Here is a 20,040-nt window from a genome sequence, read left to right as displayed (position 1 = left end):
TCACATCAAGCGATAACTATTCTCTAAACTCTTCTTTGTAGATTATATTGTTATATTTGCTCATCTAGGAGTTTAAATCTTCTTTCTTTGTTTATTAAACTTATTGTAAAGGTTAGTTGGTAAGCCCGCAAAACCAACGGAATAGGTTGATTGGTGAACCCGAAAAACCAATTGTAAAGGTTCGTTGGTGAGCCCGTAAAACCAACATAGGTTGTTGGTAAGCCCGTAAAACCAACGTAGGTTGTTGGTAAGCCCGTAAAACCAACGTAGGTTGTTGGTAAACCCGTAAAACCAATTGTATAGGTTCGTTGGTGAGCCCGTAAAACCAACATAGGTTTTTGGTGAACCCGGAAAACCAAAGTGTAAAGATTTTTGGATTGTGAGCCCGGAAAATAATCCAACTGTAATCCGCGGGATTATAGTGAATTCCCAGGGGGTCGCTTGGGGAGTGGACGTAGGTGCTAAGGAGAGCACCGAACCACTATACTTCTTGTTGTTTGTATTGTGATTTGTTTAATTCCACTAACTCATCATTTAACATAAGTAAGATAGTTAAAATTAAGAGAAACCAATTCACCCCCCCTCTTGGCTTGTCACCTTGGGCAACACTTCCTTTTTTTCCCTTCCTAGGAGCTTGGGCTGGGCGATGTCTAGGTTCGGCCGGTCGAATGGACCATGCCCTAATCAGGCTATTACATTCTCCCCACCTTAAAAGAGTTTTATCCTCGAAACTTACTGTACTTTCATTATTTGACAAGTAAGGATATCGAGTCTTTTTCTACTATTCCAACATACTTCCGCTATGCAACTTTGATGTAAACCAACTCTTTTATACTTGCCTTATGCCAAACTTTGCGAACCATAAACTTAAGTTTAAGCTCTACCTATTACTAGACTTTTAAGCTTCACCCGTGATCAAACCTATTGCTTTGATACCATAAAATGTCATCTCCAAATGCGAGACATAATATGGCCATACTATTGAGGGGTCGGCCCATGATAACATAAAGCCAACTATTACATTTTAGTTTTCAAATCCATCACAAACAAAATATAATAAAAGGATCCAATTTTATCATCCATTAAATAATAAAGCAAACATTGATTCAGAGCATTTAAATCTAAATAAAAAAAATCAAAACCTATAATCCTTAAAATTCAAAAAGTCATTAACTACAAATTTATAGTCAATTAAAATATTAAAATTTTTCTATAAAATCACCAAGCTTCCTAGTGCAAAATCTAAGTCTGGATCATCCTTTGTTCCCAGTGACCATATTTTTTTTAAAAAAGAAAATAAAAAGAGATATAGGCTACACAGCTCAGTAAGTAGTCCTTTCTTTTCCTTATCGGATCAAGCATAAGTTTTACATACCTCGATAAATTATTTAGAGAAGATAACTATCTTTAGAAGATAGAACATTTCACAATAACAATATAATTATAAATCAATCGTGCTCTTGCATATACGTAAATCATGCAAATTATATAGATATAGTTCCTAGTGCATAAATAAAATAATAAACCACACTAACTTTATAAAGTCATAAATCATATCTTGTTTTGCCACATCATACTTCTTAATAATTCTCTTAGGCTAAATATTATAGTCACTATTATACCCTTGAGATGGCCATATTTGACAAGATCCAACTACTATTATCTATTTGCAGGGTCATATGCCCATTACTATTACCCGCTGGCAGAGTCATATGCCAACTACTATTATTTGCTGTCAGGGTCCTATAAAACTATCTCTGGATGTCGATCTACCCCACTTTTAGAAGCCATATATAGCTATCTGATAGCTTTTTACCATATTTTTTAAAAATAATTTTTCTTAAGTCATATTTTTCTAAATCATATTTTTTAAATTATATATGAATAAATCGCTAAAAAGCTATAAAGAGTTCATAATTCATAATTAAACCTTTATTCGCAGGGCATAAAATTATTCATTTCATAATAAAAATACAAAGTTTCATAATTTAGAGTCCAAGATTTATAAAGAAGTCGTTAGTATTAAATATTTATGAAACCAAACTTTCATAACAAATCATAATTTCCATAATGTTATATGCTCGATCCTTAATTTTTTTAAAATATGATATCATCTACATTTAATATTATTTTTATATTTTTATATAAATCACAAGCATAGAAAATATATGGAAATTTGAAAACCAATAAGAAGTGTCAGGATTACTTATCTTTTCTATGTTAAGATCGTCAAACTTTTCTAGGCGAATCTACTAAACCTATTGAAAAAATTAGAAGTAAAATTAATTTCCATTCTACGTCTTTAATAGCATTAAAATAATAAGAGACAAGAGACAATTGGCCGGATGATAGCATTCAACGACTTTAGGTGGGTTAGGCTTAAGCGACTCGATCAATGAATCATAGGGCATGGGCTCAGTTAGGGCCAAGGTTGTTTAAAAGAATTCCTCATTAATGGATTTTAGGGACACTATAAGACCGGAGTGATTGATCCGGCAAGATGGCGAGCACCAGAGTGGTTCAGGACCTCTTTGCAAGGTCAACATGGGTCGATAGGAAAAAGAGACAGAATTGAGATTTATAGATCTTTTTAGAAGAGGAGAGAGAAATAAGAGAGGGAAAGAGAGGGATGAAACAAGAGAAGAGGAAGACCGAAGCCTTACCTCGGTTCCGATGAGCTCCTCGGCTCTGATTTCCAGCGGGCACAATGATGGATCACCACGATTTCGAAGAGAGAAAGAGAGAGAACAAGGCCTGTTGCTCGGTGGTGGAGGGTCATATTGGGAGCCTTCTTCTTCCTTCTTTTTTATTTTTTTCTTGGGAGCTTGGGCTGGGCCATGTTTGGGTCAAATCAGTCTAAGTAGATCGGGCCCTAATCAGGCTTTTATATATATATATATATATATATATATATATATATATATATATATATATATATATATATATATATATATGATTACAGGAGGAAAAAAAAAGGTAATCTTCCTCGGCAAATTAAAATCAAAAAACAGTAGAAGAAAATGTTGACATGGTATAAAATAATAATAAAACTATTTGGAAGGCGGCTTCTTGGAATGAGAGGAGGCCTCGGCCGGCTACTACAAAAGGGGAGGTCGGTGATGGTCATGAACTGCCCCGTTCTCCTCTCTCCTTCTCTCCCCCACTCCTCCGCCCTCCCTCTCCTCCGCACCGCCGCCGCCACCATGTCCGGGTCTAGCGTTATCGTCCCTGGCTCCGCCGCCCAGCAGAAGCGCGCCCTTCGATCCGAGATCCGGAAAGCATTGAAGGCTTTACCCCCCGGCCAGCGAGCCCAAGAAGGTCTTCTCTCCCTCCCTCTCTCATCGCGCTTGTTTGATTTCTTAAAGGTCGAGTCTTGAACCGGATATGTTTGAAAGAAAGCGGGCTCGGTTTTTGATCAGCGGGCTACTGGTTCTATCCAGAGTGCAGTTGCTTGTTGATGCCGATAGCGAAGTGCGATTCTTTATTTGTTTAATATTTCTTTTTCTGCGAAGTAAATTCCATCCTACTGCAGTTTTCTTTTTCTTCTCTCTCGGTTTCTCTCTCCATCAAAACCGAGCTCTTGACATAACGTTTCTGTTTCATGTTGGCATTGTGATGGTTAATGCGTTTGTTCGGTGCTTAAGATCCTCAGGTGCTTTTGTGTTGTTGTTATTCTTTGTTTATATGTTTGCTGTTATTCCCAATTTGTAGTATAGACGTGGGTGGTGACTTGGCCTTCATGTGTTTGTACATTTGTCATAGAAAGGAGAGTCGGTTTTTTATTGATTTTATTCATATGAGCACTTGTTTATTGTGTGGCACGAGTGAACTTTTATCGAGGACAAACACCAAATGAAAGTGCATTATAAGGACAGCCCTCTGCAAATGACAGATTCCGAGCACTGTGGAGTCAGCATTGAGTAATGCCAAGGCAACTGATCTTCACTGTTGCCATTATAATGGAGGAAAATGAAAAGTTCAACTTTGCGTTTTATTCGTAATCTAGGGATTTATCAATGTGAATGTATTATAGAAAATCAAATGCTTGAAGATGAGAAAGCTGAAAGCTTTTTTGTCTAGCTCCCAATATGGTGATTTCTTGTCAAGAATCAGAAGAATTCAGCACCTGTGATGCATGCTTCTAGCTCAAGAAGAGCAGAACTTTCATAGATGGATCTAATCCCATAATTCGATCAGGCTTTATTTTTAGCATGAGGTTTGTGCATAATTAATTCCAAATCAATAATGCTTGTGATCTTGTCTTTCGTCTCTCTAAAACATTATGTCAAGTGAGAGAACTATGAAGGATGCATTCATAAACAGAATGTATAGGAACTTGGGGACTGATGCAAACCTCTCAGCTAACATAATTGTCCAGACATGGTACTTAATTAAGATTATATAAACTTCCTTCTTGTTACTAGTATTTGTACTTCTTTTTTATTGGCTCCAAATTCTTTAGCTACTTCTCTCCATAAAGTTTAAGTAAAAGTTAGACAGAAACAGAATGAATCCCACAAATCCTAAATTTCTTTTATCAATCCTTATTATTAATTTACATCAAATAAGACATTTAAAAGTGTTCTGGATCCAGTGCTAGCCACTGAAAGTTTTCCTCTTTATATGGTAGGGATATGTCACTGACTTATAAATCTATCTGCGGAAGGAATTACCTGATCCATATTTAAGAGGACTACTTGAGTAAAATAGCATGTAAGCTCTAGCCACACATACAAGATGATGCTTCTACACAATGGCACTCTATGGTTAAGCATATGAAAAACTCAACTGATGTATGCTAAGCGATTGCTGGTGGATTCTCTAACTGTTAAAAAGTTTAAATGAGGTGCTGAGTTGTTTAAACATGAAAGTAGCAAAATAATTAAAGCATCATATTTCCACAAAATAAGAATTATTCAAATTGACCACTGATGAAAATAAATAATAATGTAATGTAAACCTGAAATAAACAAGTTTTAACAAGTATTCTAAAAAATGCTTAACTCTTTTGTCGTGCAAACAAATTGGTTTTTCTTTTTAAGAACCTTAAAATACAACTTATATGGTTCCCTATTTCGCGATCAACATTTTTTGAAGTAATCAAGAACATAGGTGAGGTTCTAGACAGTTTGGCATCATAATATACTGGTATGGAATATTTAGTTCTTGACATAAAGCTAATACAGGCATCTTAGAGTGTTATCTTAGATAGCTTGTAATTTCTAAACTAAGTTCATACGGAAATCTTCGACTTTTCAAAACCTAATGTCTTATCACAATCTTTTTTCGGAAAATGTTGGTCTTTTCCTTGTACTGTAATAAGATAAAGAAACAATTTGGGTTGCATTATTATGAAGGTATTGATTACATTTAACTTGCATAACTTTGCCATAATGTTAAAATTTGGGCTTGATTTTCAGATACAGCAATTCAGAATATCATTTTGGATTCCTCTTGGTTCAAGTCTACTAGGGGATTATGTGCTTATATAAGTTGCGAGTCCCTACATGAAGTTGATACATCAAGAATTCTGGCAGAGGTTTTAAGCGATATGAATGATGGTAAGCTTTGTGCATAACCTTTAGTTTCTATGTTCAGTTATCAATTGCTTTGACAGTCGCTGTTTAAATTCCTTTCTTGCTAATCATGATTTTCTGAATGGAAATTTTATAATCTTTGGCATGGATCAAATGACAAACTTCCACCAATGAAGCATGAATGCTTACCTAGGTTATTTCTGCACAAGTCTACTTTGTTCCAGATACTGAGATATCTCAAATGAAACTAAGTCTTGTTATGTATTTCCTATCCATCCATCCATCATGTGTGCCATGAGTGAGAAAGAGAGCCTACCTAAAGAGTGAATAAGAAGAGAGCCTACAGAAATAGTGTATATGCACATACTTATGTATGCATGTGTGTCCCTACATACGTATGTATAAACATACATCATCTGTGCCCTAACTGACTGAGAAAGCGAATGTACAGAGAGAGATTGGGGATCCATCCACCTGTCATTTGTGCCCTAATTGAGTGACATCATGTGTGGCTAATTGAGTGAGAACGAAGCCTACGGAAAGAGTGCATATACATACATCAATTTAGGTGTTTCTTTTTTATAAGGAGAGGATTTAATGACATACGGTTTACACACACATAGGTTGCCAATTTGAGTTGCTTATAATTTCAAGAGTTTGTGACACATCAATTCATCTATCTCATTGTGCATTCCTGCATTATGCATGTACCTTTTTTAACTATCTCTCAAACAGAATATACAAACACATCGTCAGGCAGATATGCAACTTGCCATAATGTTTAAAAGATGTATAAAAACCAACTCTCTAAGTAAAGTGTTGGCTTAATGACTAAAATGCCTCATGGTGGGGGCATACCAATTGCCATATAGTTGTAGGACCATTAGAATCGTAGGCATGTGCTAAAGTATTCTCTTTTTGGAGAATATTTTTTTATTTAAAATCGACAATGATCGCAAAATGTTTGCTTTTTGTTAAGTTGCCTTTTACTTGCCATTTCCCATGATGGCTACCTCTGGTTGGTAGCATATACATGGATTGACTAAGCCACGCTGTACACTGGTGTCTTATGTTTAGCATGAATACTGCGTGGATGTCGGTGATGACGTAATAATAGATTTCAAAACTTGTCTGCACTGTAAATTGTGGCATAAATTGCTTATTGAGAAAAATGTTTTTAATGGATCACATGATACAAGTGCAAATATAATCAAGTCATGCCATATTTTGATGCTTCATTGGATCTCTTATCAATTTTCATTTCAGCTATTCTACTGCTATGAGAGGTAGCTCTTGATTGAAAAACTAGTTAGTGTCCATTGGTTTCTACATATAAAATTGATATTATATCCTTACTGTTCCTTTTTCAAGTCAAGAATGTCATGCGCAGGTGAAGAAAAGAAAAGGCTTTATGTTCCACGTGTGGAGGATAAGAATAGTCATATGCAGATGCTCAAAATCTCAAGTATCAAAGATTTGATAGCAAATTCAATGAATATTTTGGAGCCATCGCCAATAGATGCTGATGGAAGTCAACGTGAAGATGGTAAATTTTCTACTTCAACAAATAGCTAGCAAACACTTAAACACACATGCACACACTTTGTTTATCATTCCTCTTATTCTATTGTTTTCTTTCTATTTATGAAATTTTTTGGAGGTAGAATTTTTAATTTCTAAAGAAGCTAATTACATATTAAGTTGTACCAAAACAATATATAGTTATTCTGTAATGATGAAAATGGAAGTTGCAATAGAGTATGCATAAAACTTGTCGTGAGGCTAGCATTCAGATCCCGTTCTTGACCAATAAAGTTGTTTTGTATGGTTTATATGTTTGACCTTGATGAAACACATGAATAAAGTTAGATTTGATTTCTGGATTGGGCCTGGGGGCTTACTCAAGAATCTCAGAACCTTAGTTCACTACTAACCATTCTTAGCCAACTTATGATCTAAAGCTACACAAACCTTCCAAGTTCAAAACTGGAAACACATTAGCTTAAGCATATAGGATACAAACATGTATCTGGTGTGTTCATGATGTGTGGTAGTGACATGATTGATCTTGTTGGTGTATATACATGTGCTAGATTTTTTGTATTAAGCTTTCCCGGAACTTCTTTTGCTGCTCCTCTCTGATCCTCCAGATCATTATATGAGCCACTTTTCTGATCTTTGTGATTAGCGGATGAAATATATCTAACATGTGATCTTAAATTGGAAAACCATACATCTTCATATGTGAGAACGAACATTTTATTGTAAATGGTGAATATTTTACTGTCTTTATTGTTAAGTATTATATGTGTTTAACGTCTATGAACTGCAGTTGAAAAGGTAGGTATATTGATGTTCTAATCTGAGGAATTTCAATTTTGCAGTTATGCTGGCAAGTCACCCTGTTGACGTTTTCTTGGTACCTGGTAAGTTTAATTCTTCTTCGTCTTTGTCTATTCTTAACCTATTGTGGAACATTGATTTCTTATCCATTTCGTTATATATTTGCAGGAGTTGCATTCGATAGACATGGGCGACGACTAGGCCGTGGTGGAGGGTAGGAATTGTTTCCTAACTTTCTGATTGAAGTACTCTTTCATTTTGATATAGCCAACTCATTACCTTGGGCAGAATTGTTTGAGTATAGGATTTATTGAATTTGCTGGGCCCAATACAATAATCATTATTTTTTCGTTCAAGGGGACACCATTGTGTATCACAAGCAGCATTACCAGGACATTTGGCAATGGTGCCAAGTGTTTAGATCTCCAAAGTATCTGATATTAAGCTCTGAAAGGACTGATACAGAGACATTACCACACAATCCATATACATAAAAATGAAACAAATGCCGCATTCCAATATTTGAAATACATTTACTACTGGACCAATTGGGCCAGTGAATGATGCTTTTTGCTGACAAACCTCCATTCATGTCATTTACATTAGAAACAAAAAAAGAATGGAAAGTATATGACACCAGTATGATTCTCAAGAGTTAGGACATTTGGGGATGGTAATGGCTACTGCCTGAAATAGATGAATACTTTAAGGTGTCATCATTTGCATTACAGTGGAATACTGTTTTGTTTCCAGATGTCCATCTAGCACAAAAAAGGGTAGCTTGTGGAGTGGAAAATAGATGCTAGCATAGACTGTCAGTAATAGGAGAGATGAAGGATGGAGGGAATTAGAGAGATAGAGAGATCCTATAATCTTAAAAAAGAATCAGGATCCTTAAGTTAGCTTTTAGATTGATGACAGTCCCTAATTATATGAATGATGCTGGGGGATCCCATTCTGCCTAGAAGATCATACTGCCACTTCTACAAAGTATTGTCAAATGCTCAAAGCATGCAATTCTTTTGTAGCATAATGTTGCATCCAGGCACCCAGTAAACTGATACCAAGTTTTCTAAGATGCTGTTTAATGGCCTTGTGGTAAAACTTTATTGAAATTAATAGCATTATATCATCTTCTGTGTAATTATAGATTCACTAGTTGTTTAATTAAATGACAGCTGTTAAATCATTGTGATGATAACCATTGATGACTTGTTAATCTTTTTAAAACAGATTTTATTCTGTTTTATATTTTTAAGAGCATGCCAGAAATAATATAGCATGATCAATTTATGGGATGAAATCCATGCATTTCAAATACATTATGCATCAACTGGAATGTAATTCCGGCCTCCGTTTGTGGCCTTTTCTACTTACAACTTTGATATTCTGTCAAACCTTTAAAGACCTTTAAATTCTTCACTTGCATCCCATCTGTTAGAGGCATTTAGAATGACAAAAAGCTCAGACGAAGCTCAGACTTCCAAGTGGCTGATACCATCCGAGCATCTCAAAGTAGGATATTTTTTGACTATCTAATATAGCCTACTTACGAAGATTTACCGTAATACTAACTACCATTAACTTTCAATCAGTATCCATGTCATGTAGGTTTACTTCAAATCTTCTCAATATATTTTTTATGATGCCTTGTGCGTTTTCTAATTTTTCCATGCTTCTATTTGTGTGATGCTGCTCAACAGCTATTATGATGTATTCCTGACGAAATATCAGGAGCTAGCAATGGAGCGAAGGTGGAAACAGCCTCTTCTAGGTACATCCAATTTTACATTTTCATATTTCTTGCCTATATATCAAATTTATATCAGATATTTCTATGCTACATGTTTGGTTAATTTCATCGTCGTGCATCGTTTCGCATAGGTATATCCCAAAATATGTATGACTGACATAGTATGATTTATTGGACTATTGTCCAATTAGTAGGATCTATTGTTGTTAGTTCTGAGCTATAGCTATTCAAAGGCTCTTTTAACTGGTCTGCTGGCTTTATCTGGACCCAGCCTTGAGTATATTGTTAGATGGATGTGCGAATTCTGTTGAATGAATATGTGACTTAAGACAAGTAGGCTCCTAAGCTATAAGTGTTTGTTCTGTTGACTGGAAGTTTCAGTTGCCCATTTTTTATCTGATGGACTGGTTTTTTTTTTTTGACTGGCAGTTGCACTTGCATACTCCGTGCAAATTATGGATGATGATGTAATTCCTGTCACCCACCATGATGTACTTGTTGATGCTCTTGTCTCCGCATCTGGTGTCATTCCGATCAGCCCTGCAGCCATGGACAGGATGTGACTGAATGCTTCAGCCCTTTCATCTGCCTTTTCTGTTTTCCCTTACAGCATGTGCAATACTTTCACTGCTTAATTTCTGGACCTATTGAAATAGATAGAATTGATGCTTTTAAGCATCGTTTTTTCAGCTGAGAATCAGTTTGATTTTGTATCCTCTTTTTAATTTATCTGATGTGATTGGGAGACTACCTTCTGTTAGCATGTCTGTTGTAATTATTTATAACATCGATACTTGTTTGTGTTTCTTGTGCCTCCTATAGTATTTTATTATCAAATGATGAAAGATCAAAGTATATTCTGGTGATAGGCTACTTGTGATGTTGCTGCTATTCATTGTTAATCTTGCATTTAGTTACTATGGTGCAACTTTGGAAGTGGGGCTTATGTGACCTGATGCAATTAGCTGAAAGTTAAAATGACCTCGATTGCTGAAGTAGAATGGTGGAATTTAAACATATCGACTCTGGCTTTACCATCCACAACTTCAGAAGAAAATTCTAAATATTTTCATTGGTTAAGATTCCAATTTGAGAATAGACTGGTTTGGATTAGCTGCCTTAGTAGTGACTACCAAGTCAGCTTATAATTTCCTTGGGAATAAAGCAGGTTGGGGATTGGTCTTGAGAGGGGATTAGTTTTAGATGCACTATTGAGGAATGCCGGCGAGGTAATGGGTCTACCACTCTTTGGTATCTAATTTTTTGGTATATTACCTACAGTTACTTATGGTGTTAGCTGCACAAACAGATAGACCAAGTTAGGAGAAAGACAGGATTGGGATGCTTAGGAGATTATCACAAGAAATTAATAAGATAGCATGGACCAAGTTATAAAGGCAGATCTGGAGGATCATTTTCAGATAATTATGGAAGCCAATCTTGATATATTAAGTTGGAGTTAGAAAGCAAGAATGATCCTTTATTTTATTATTATTATTATTTTTGAGACATACAATGAGGATACAACAGTGCGAATATGCTGTTAAATTCAGTCTGATACAAAGTCAGTATAGATGGTGCAAAAGCGCGAGCAAAGAGGGTGCTGGTTTCTGTTGGACAAAAGAGGTGAAAGGAGACTAATACATACAAAATCAATATGGATGATCTCAAGTTGGTGCTGCATTTAAGATGTTCGAAAACAGAGCTTCTTGTGATCCGGAGAAGTTTGTGGAAGGTGCTGCAAGAAGTGGTATTACTTTTTTGGCTGGAATATGATTCACCATGCAATGTTCATCATACCCCAGGGAGGAATATTGAACTGATTATAGGAAGGTGACTTACTGTTCGTAGCCAGTTTAGAGAAGCTCAAGCAACTTCTGTTGCTTTGATTCGTTCGGATATTTGACATGACCAAGGATCCTACATGTTGGAAAATGCTAACAGGAACTCCTCAAAAAAAGAGAGGAAAAATGCTGATGGAATAGTATGCAAAATTATGATTTGTTCAGAAAGTGAGATGCTGTATAGGTAGATATCTTTTATGGTCAAATGATGTATGTATGCATCATTATGTCTTTTCAGATCAGACCTCACCATTTGAAAGGTTTATGTGAGACCATTCTAAGCTCCTCTGACCAGAAATCATGAATAATTTTTCCAGGGTGCATGCTTTGCTATACGGAGCCCGCACTCCAGGGTGGTGGCAGCTGGTTGTTTGACACATCAGTTTTGGAGGCAGAATTACGAGCTGCCTGAGCTAGTCTTCAACATGCGCGGATGGTGCTGCAGGCCAGTTTGATCATTTTGAAGGATGACTCGGTTATGGTTATCAGATGGATTCGGAGGGAGTCGAGGGGTGAGAGCACGGACCACCTCCTGATTCGGGACATATGGATGATGATGAGGGATGGGTTGACCTTTTAAACCAAGCATGTATTCAGAGAAGCTAATAGAGCGGCCGACTAGGTGGGCTGCCTACACGGCCCACCACTCAGGGTAGGGGAGGGAGAGCTGCTACTGGCACTCCGTGAGTTAGTGTATTTTAATTTTATTTGGTGTATTCATACATGCACTGTATAAAGAGTTCGTCTAAGTAGTAAAAAAAAAAACCCGCAACAACCGTGCCAACAACACATGGTTGGATGACCTCTTAATAGTCCCAATTGTAATTGGTGGCTTCTTTTTTCTCTTGCCAGCTATACTACACGATTTCAAGATGGTTAAAAATTTTGATAAAATGAGCAGATAAGATCAACTTGACAGCCTTTGACTTTTGTGGTGTATGGATTATTTAATATAAGATATAGGGGATCGTGTTCAGTTAAATTACATATATAGCATTACAGCCATCATATCCGTTATCGAACCCCTTGGTGTGACGTCCAGATCAGAAGATGCGACGTATAGACATTGAAATAGTAAGTACTTTTGACTTGTGATAAAAAACTGAAATAAAAAGGGTGAGGGCCAAGGAAATTTGAGGATTGCAGGGGAAATCTCTGTACAATCATTAACAAGGATGTTTATCTTGACAATTAGCGTTTCGCAACATGCAAAGATGGGTATTTTCTAACCGGACATAAAAACAACCCTTTGAATCGCCATTTTTATTCACAACTCGCTAGCAGTGGTTGTCTCGTTGAGGTACGTTCTCGAGATCTACTATTGGCGATATTTTTTCTTCAATTCTCTGCTCTCCTTGCCATATTAAGGTAGTGTGCAAAACAGTCTCTACTGAGTCATGAGATCAAGGAAGTTTTCGACATCTGGAAGACGGGAATTTTTCTTTACATATGAGCAATGCTCATTCACCATAGCTCATCGAAGGATAATAAGTTCATACGTCCATGTAACGTTCGGAGACACGGATGGAATTGGTCCAGAGCCACAAGGCAGAATATATATATAGAAATCAGCAGAAGATTATTGCATGGTAACAGTTGGCGACATTCATAGTCCCAATTATTTAACAACAACGAAAGCCATAACGTAAGGAACTATCGGAAGTTTATGAAACCTTAAAAAGCAGTAGTAGATGTAACTTATTGGAGGGGAACCGAGGAAGGATCCTAGTTTCCAAATTTGGATTTTATCAGATTAACGACCTGCTGATCAACCTGGAAAGTCTTGGCCAGCACCTCGCTCGGTATTCCAGGCATCGATCCGAAGAGAGTGCGCGGAGCAATCAGAACCCCGGGCAGCTGGCTATTGAATGCTGTGATCTCCAGCGCCGCCTCCTTCCCCATGTTGTACTCGAAGTGAACGAGCCCCCTGGGAATCACGAAACTCTCACCTGCATTCAAAATTTTAGAGTAGAATACGTTGCTCGTGCTGATGATTCCCACCAGCACCTGACCGTGAAGAACGAGCCCAAGCTGGGTGGCACGGGGGTGGGTGTGAGGGGGGTTGACACCTCCCGGGGCGATGTCGACTCGGTTCATGGAGAGCCCAAGTGTGTTGAGGCCTGGGAAGCTGAGGACGTCTGCAGCGGTCACGTTGGAGCTGAAAATGTTGTCTGTGCTGCCTGCTTTCGAAAGCGCTGTGGAGAAGAAGTCGTCGGAGACGATGCTGGAGGTTGGTTTGCATGGGAATCCATTGACAGTTACGTCGCTGGTTTGAGGGTTGGCAACGCAGAAGTCCTGGAGGGGATCGGGGTCGGAGCGGCATGGGGAGGAGAGGAGGAAGAGGGCGAAACAAAGGAAGAGGAAAGGTCTTGCTACGGATTCCATCTTCGTTGTTTCTGGAGATTTGGCGAGAGTAGAGGATGACCTTGATGTTGTGTTATATGGGCTTGGTGTTCTGTTATATAGCCTTGAACGCTTGGTGATTTATTTCGAGGATTCCACACCAAGAATAAGATAATGACAGAAAATAGACGATTACGCTAGTCTTGGCACGAGCCTTGAAATGGTCCAAGAGACTGCACTTGCCGTGGCAATGTGGGAGAAATTAGCAAGGACCGGTTGCCAAAATTTTATAAATATTCTTCATTTTTTCTTCTTTCGACATAAAAAAATTGAAAAAAATACTGAAAAAATTATAAAAAAAATTCTTCCTCCTTTTAGCCACTTCGATTTTTATTTTTACAATTTTGTTCAGCAAAATTTATCTTTTTATTTTGTTCTTAACCGGATCTGCACGTCCGATCGGATTCGATTTGGCTTCTTCCGAGACGTACCGAAAGAGAACTTTAGGGTCGTCCTATCTTTGAGAAGAATTGTCGCGAGGCCCGTACGTGGAGATAAATACTTCTTTAGGATAGCATCTACGCACTTCAACCTGCCTTCAATCAGACTATTTTCTCTTACTTTTATTTTAAATTTAATATTAGTAGATCTGTAGGATTTGTAATTTTATGATTTAAATTTATTAAATGAATAGATTTATTTTGTGCTAGAATAGATTTCTTTTTATTATAATAATACAGAATAAAAAATATATATATTTTATTCCTTTTAAGATTTTCTATTAATTGCAATTATTAGATTTATTTGCTTATTTAGGTGATATATTGCTAACAATTCAAAGAAGTTTTTTTTTTGTTAGTAATAAATAATTCATTAAATCTTTTATTGCAATTGTGACATATTATATTTTAATTATAATATTTGTTTTGCTAGCACAAAATTAATAATCACTAATTCTAAAAAGATAATAATTTGTTTAACCTCCAAGAGGTTTATCATACCTTCATTTGAGCTCCTCAAGGAGTAATTACCGGATTCCATTTAAACGAAAAATTCGAAAATTGGTTGATCCACAATAACTAATTCATTTAATTGACAAATTAGATCTCAATTACAATAATTGATTTGCTAGCATAAAATTAGTAATCAATTATTCTAATAAGGCAATAAATCAATTCTAATATATATAATTCATTGAATTGATATATTAGATCTCAATTACAATAATTATTTTACTAGCACAAAATTAGTAATCAATTATTCTAATAAAGTAATAAATCATTCTAATATATAATTCATTGAATTAACATATTAGATCTCAATTACAGTAATTATTTTGCTAGCACTAAATTAGTAATCAATTATTACTAATTTGAAAAATTCAAACGGAAAATTCAAAAATTGGTTAATCCATAATAACAAATTTAAGTTTGCACTTAGGCTTTTCTAAAAATTGAATTTATGTGATATCTAATGATTATATCCACTAACTAATAGTGTCAAAGAAAAACTTGTCAAAAAGCCATATGTGCCTAAGAAAGATTGGTAATTAAGTGAGTTGCTCCACCACCGATCTAGAGCTGATCTGGCTATTAGTTTTTGGATATATCAACTAGATCCAAAGTTCAATATAAATAATAGTGCAATTTTTTTGACAAAATCTTTTTTCCTTCAATCAGGTTTTCGTCTCTTTTCTATAACCTTGAACCTATGTCCTCCAACACTAGTGACCACCTTAGTGCCAAACCTAAAAAATTTGATGGCCATAACTTTAGGAGGTGGCAGAACCAAATGCCATTCTGGCTCACCACATTAGGGTTGATCTCAGCCATATGTGAGAGCACTACTGAAGTTGATAACAGGTCCAACCCAACTACTTTACGACCTGCTACTCGCCAAAATTCAAACCCAAACCGGAGTTCATCCTCCTTCCAAACTGAACCTTCTGCCTCCACTAGTACACCCTATAGGACATCTGATGAGATAGACTATTATTACATCTATAGAACTTAGATGATCTTTCTGAAAGGTTGTATGACATTTATTACACAGCCAAGAGTGCCAAAGAACTCTAGCACACCCTAGATAGCAAATATAGTCTTGATGATGCTGGGGTAAAGAGGTTCAAGGCCTCCGATTTCAGTAACTTTAGGATGGTGAACTCAAAGCCTATGAATGACCAAATCTATGATTTTGAAATCTTGATCCACCAGCTTAGGGCTAATGGAACCAATTTGGATGAATCATTCTAGGTAGCCTGTCTGATAGATAAACTATATAATTTCTGGTCTGATTTTGCTAAGACTCTGAGCCATACCCAAGGAGGTTTCACCCTAACCCAAGTTTTGAACTCCATTAGAATTGAAGAGCAGCATAGGCTCAGGAGTAAAACCTCTACTGGACACAAAAATAATGCTTATAATGTAGAAACTCTACCTAGAAAAAATCAGAACCGACCATTCAAAAATAAGCATTACAAAAAGAAACCCTACAATCCTAGAAACCCTAACCACCACAATAGAAAACCTATCCAATCCCAGGAGCAGAAGAAGAAGAAAGAGAAAGGTGGTGTTCATTTCTGTTATGTGTGTGGTCGGACCAACCATTTGTCTCCCCAGTGCTTCTATAAGAAGACTGCACCTCTTCAATCCAAGAAGAAAATGTCCACACACAACCAGTGCTCAAGTCAACATGGTGACTTCTGGCACTGGCTCCTCTGAGACTGCTTTCAAGTCTGTTTCTTTCACTTCTGAAGTTAACATGACTTTACAAGCACTTGATTGGTGGATTGATACCGGAGCTGGTATTCATATTTGTTCGGATTGCTCCTGATTTTCTTCTTACCAGGTCTCAAGTGGAGGAGCTATGATCATGGCAAACAACTCGGATGCGCGTGTGTTAGGAGTGGGACATGTGGACTTAAAACTTACCTCTAGGAAAACCAAGGATGAGGTGCTCAGCAAATTTAAGATTTTTAAGATCAAAGCTGAGAACCAATAGGAAAAAAATTAAAATTCTTATATCAGATCGGGGAGGTGAATATACATCTAAGATATAACTCAATTTTGTGAAGATCATGGAATCATTCATGAAGTGACTGCTCCCTATTCTCCCCAATCAAATGGAGTAGCAGAAAGGAAGAATAGGACTTTAATGGATATGGTTAACTCCATGCTTATAAGCTCAGGAGTACCAGAGAATTTGTGGGGGGAAGCTCTAGTTTGAGCATGTTATATCCTCAATAGGATTCTCTCCAAAAATAATGATCTAACCCCATATGAAGTTTGGAAACATAGAAAATCTAATCTTAGCTATTTGAAAGTGTGAGGGTGCTTGGCAAAAGTAAAAAATACCTGATTTTAAGAGAAACAAAATAGGGCCTAAAACAGTGGATGCCATATTTATAAGATATGTAGCCAATAGTAATGCCAATAGATTTCTGGTGATTAATTCAGAAGAAAGTGATATTAGTAACAACACTATCATAGAAGCCAGAGATGCAACATATTTTGAAGATACCTTTCCACTTAGGACTAGAGTAGATAGTGCAAATAGTATTGAGTTATCCCAAAATCATTATGTTGACAAGATTCTCAATAAATTTAATTATATCGATTGTCAGCCTGTCTCTACTCCTTTTGATTCCTCTACACACCTTAAGAAGAACTTAGGAATTCCTATTCTTCAAAGCCTATATGCTCAAATCATAGGATCACTAGGATTCTTAACAAACTACACTAGGCCAGATATAGCATATGCTATAAATAGACTTAGTAGATATACTACTAATCCAAATAGAGTTCACTGAACAGTATTAGAGAGGATCCTTAGGTATCTTAAGCATACCAAGTCCTATAGTTTGCACTTTAGTGGATTTTCTTCTGTTCTAAAAGATTATAGTGATGCCAACTGGATCAGCGATAACTTAAATGTTAAATCCACCACATGATATGTCTTTCTCCTAGGAGGTGCTGCGGTGTCTTGAAAATCCACCAAACAAACTTTGATAGCTAGGAGTGCTATGGAGTCTGAACTAATTGCCTTAGATACCACTAGCACTGAGGCTGAGTGGCTTAGAGATCTACTTATAGACCTTCCTGTAAATAAATCATCTTTACCACCTATCTCCTAATACTGTGACTGTAAATCTGCAATAGATTAGTGCAACTAAGAAAATGCCAATGTAAAAATGAACAGACACTTAAAAGTGTCATAAATCAATAAGATATAAGTTAAAAAATAACATTATAGCTTTGAATTTTGTAAAATTAGAAAATAATTTGGCTGATTAGCTTATAAAAGATTTATTTAGAACAGTAGTTCTAGAGTTGTCGAGAGGGATGGGGCTTAGCCTATAAAAATAGATCACTATGGTGGGAACCCAACCTTAAAAGGTTCAATAGGTAAAAACAAACCGGAGTATGACTAAGAGGAGCACTGTTTTATTTTTTCCTCATCCTTATGGCGCTAGTGCTCATAAAAGCAAGCGGTAAGATGAGTTTGTTTGTATAACTCTTAATGAGTCCGAGACCCAAGAGGCAGGAGCTTCCTTGCTAGCTTCTCTTTTAGGACTCACCTATATGTGCAGTCGTAATGCTGCGATTATAGAAAATAGGTGATCCCCTAAAAAGCACATGAAAGATACTTGTGCATGGCCATATTAGTGCAACCCGCTTAGAACCCAGATCAGACTATATTATGTGTGCTGTTGATTTAATCTTAGCAATGGACCGAGGTTCAAGGTTAAGACCACCTTGGCTCTACAGATGTAATCAACTGTCACTAAGTGAAGGTTCAAACCAAAAGGTGCATACACCTATTACATAATATAAGATATCCAGCATTTTATTTTGATTTTAAAATTATTTAAAAATTAATTTTGTGGGAAATTGTGGAAAAAATTAATGAGCACGCGGTGCCTCTGGCCGCGTGCGCGTTTGCCAGATGCCCGCCGGGAATTACATGGGCGCGCGCCAGCGGGCTGGCGCACGCTGTTGCCAGCGTCCGCGGGTGCTAGCAACCGCATCCGCGGAAAGCAGACACGCTTCGACCTGCCTTCAATCAGGCTATTTTCTCTCACTTTTATTTTAAATTTAATATTAGTAGATCTGTAGGATTTGCAATTTTATGATTTAAATTTATTAAATGAATAGATTTATTTTGTACTAGAATAGATTTCTTTTGTACTATAATATATTTATTTTGATGCCGAATAACATACGTATATATATATATATTATTTTTTAAAATTTTCTATTAATTGTAGTTATTAGATTTATTTGCTTATTTAGGTGATATATTGCTAACAGGCAAGAGCCTTGAAAAAGCTTGCAAATTTTGCTCCAGCTTCTCTCTTTTCTGATAGATTGACTCAGCTTAACTCAAATCATGCTGCGTGCCAAGAACGTACCCCATGTATTCGCAATGAACCGAAAGACATGAAGTATATAATGACCTCACTCTGTATTATTTTCTGAGGAACCAACTAATTTTTGCTTAATAACCCATAATCTATAAATTTTGTGTTATTTCGACGTATCATACAATGCAACGGACTGTAAATCTCAATACAGAAATGCCTATCCTATTTTTAGTTATAAGTATGCACTTAACGCATGAAAGACTTAAGCTACGAGAAAACCAACTAGCTAGGCTTCTTTTCTTCTTTTTTTAGGAGAATCTCAAACTAGGTTCCTTGTGTCATTTGTCTTAATGCATTTCAAAATGTTGTCTACCAAAAAGGTATATATTAAAATTTTAAGCAAGATAATGTATTGAGCTTGAACTTCTTGTTTTTCTGCCTTAGCAGACGTGCAATAGAAGGAAATAATGGTTCCTCTCTAGCCACTTCTATGACATGAATGACATTATTTGATGCTTGTAATTAAGTTTGATTGTGTATGGATTGTTACGTGTAAACTAGATCATGTTTCGCTACGATCATCATCGAGGATCAAACAACTTAGTGTAATGCCTTATTCTTCACAAAAAAAGAAAGAAAAAAAAAGCTCCGGGCAGTATCTAAATCATGAGATCTTAAGTCTAGATATCGACATAGAAAGTATACTTTTGACCTGTGATACAACGACTGATAAAAAGTAAACAATAGTGGTTGAGAAAAATTAAGCATCCTGGAGAAATGTTTGTAAGATCGTTAACGTAGGAAGAAAAATAAAGCTCAGGCTAATGTCTAAATCATGAGATCTTGAGTCAAGATATC

The 20,040-nt window shown here is 36.4% G+C and overlaps 2 protein-coding genes across 2 annotated transcripts; one reads left to right on the top strand and one right to left on the bottom strand.

The window, feature by feature from the left end:
* The first annotated feature begins 3,038 nt into the window (after nucleotides 1-3,038).
* LOC103695854 (5-formyltetrahydrofolate cyclo-ligase, mitochondrial) lies at nucleotides 3,039-10,499 on the top strand. The gene is made up of 7 exons (XM_039116238.1): nucleotides 3,039-3,318; nucleotides 5,421-5,561; nucleotides 6,928-7,083; nucleotides 7,922-7,963; nucleotides 8,049-8,094; nucleotides 9,584-9,654; nucleotides 10,063-10,499. Exons 1-7 carry the CDS (start codon nucleotides 3,075-3,077, stop codon nucleotides 10,194-10,196), a joined length of 834 nt encoding a protein of 277 aa, XP_038972166.1. The 5' UTR covers nucleotides 3,039-3,074; the 3' UTR covers nucleotides 10,197-10,499.
* Nucleotides 10,500-13,007: 2,508 nt separating this feature from the next.
* Nucleotides 13,008-13,928, bottom strand: LOC103695855 (germin-like protein 3-8). The gene has a single exon (XM_008777282.4). It carries the CDS (start codon nucleotides 13,860-13,862, stop codon nucleotides 13,203-13,205), a length of 660 nt encoding a protein of 219 aa, XP_008775504.2. The 5' UTR covers nucleotides 13,863-13,928; the 3' UTR covers nucleotides 13,008-13,202.
* Nucleotides 13,929-20,040: the final 6,112 nt, after the last annotated feature.

This window comes from Phoenix dactylifera, unplaced genomic scaffold, assembly GCF_009389715.1.
Source record: "Phoenix dactylifera cultivar Barhee BC4 unplaced genomic scaffold, palm_55x_up_171113_PBpolish2nd_filt_p 000076F, whole genome shotgun sequence".
NCBI classification, from domain to species: domain Eukaryota; kingdom Viridiplantae; phylum Streptophyta; class Magnoliopsida; order Arecales; family Arecaceae; genus Phoenix; species Phoenix dactylifera.
Note: the sequence above shows the minus strand (reverse complement) of the source record. Positions and strands in the feature narration are given on the sequence as shown.

Bases quoted from the DNA above. Each gene is read 5' to 3' on its own strand.
- LOC103695854 (XM_039116238.1), top strand. From the start codon at position 3,075: ATGAGAGGAGGCCTCGGCCGGCTACTACAAAAGGGGAGGTCGGTGATG. The intron at 3,319-5,420 runs GTCTTCTCTCCC...CTTGATTTTCAG, and splicing joins CGGCCAGCGAGCCCAAGAAG to ATACAGCAATTCAGAATATC. The intron at 5,562-6,927 runs GTAAGCTTTGTG...TGTCATGCGCAG, and splicing joins TTTAAGCGATATGAATGATG to GTGAAGAAAAGAAAAGGCTT.
- LOC103695855 (XM_008777282.4), bottom strand. From the start codon at position 13,862: ATGGAATCCGTAGCAAGACCTTTCCTCTTCCTTTGTTTCGCCCTCTTC.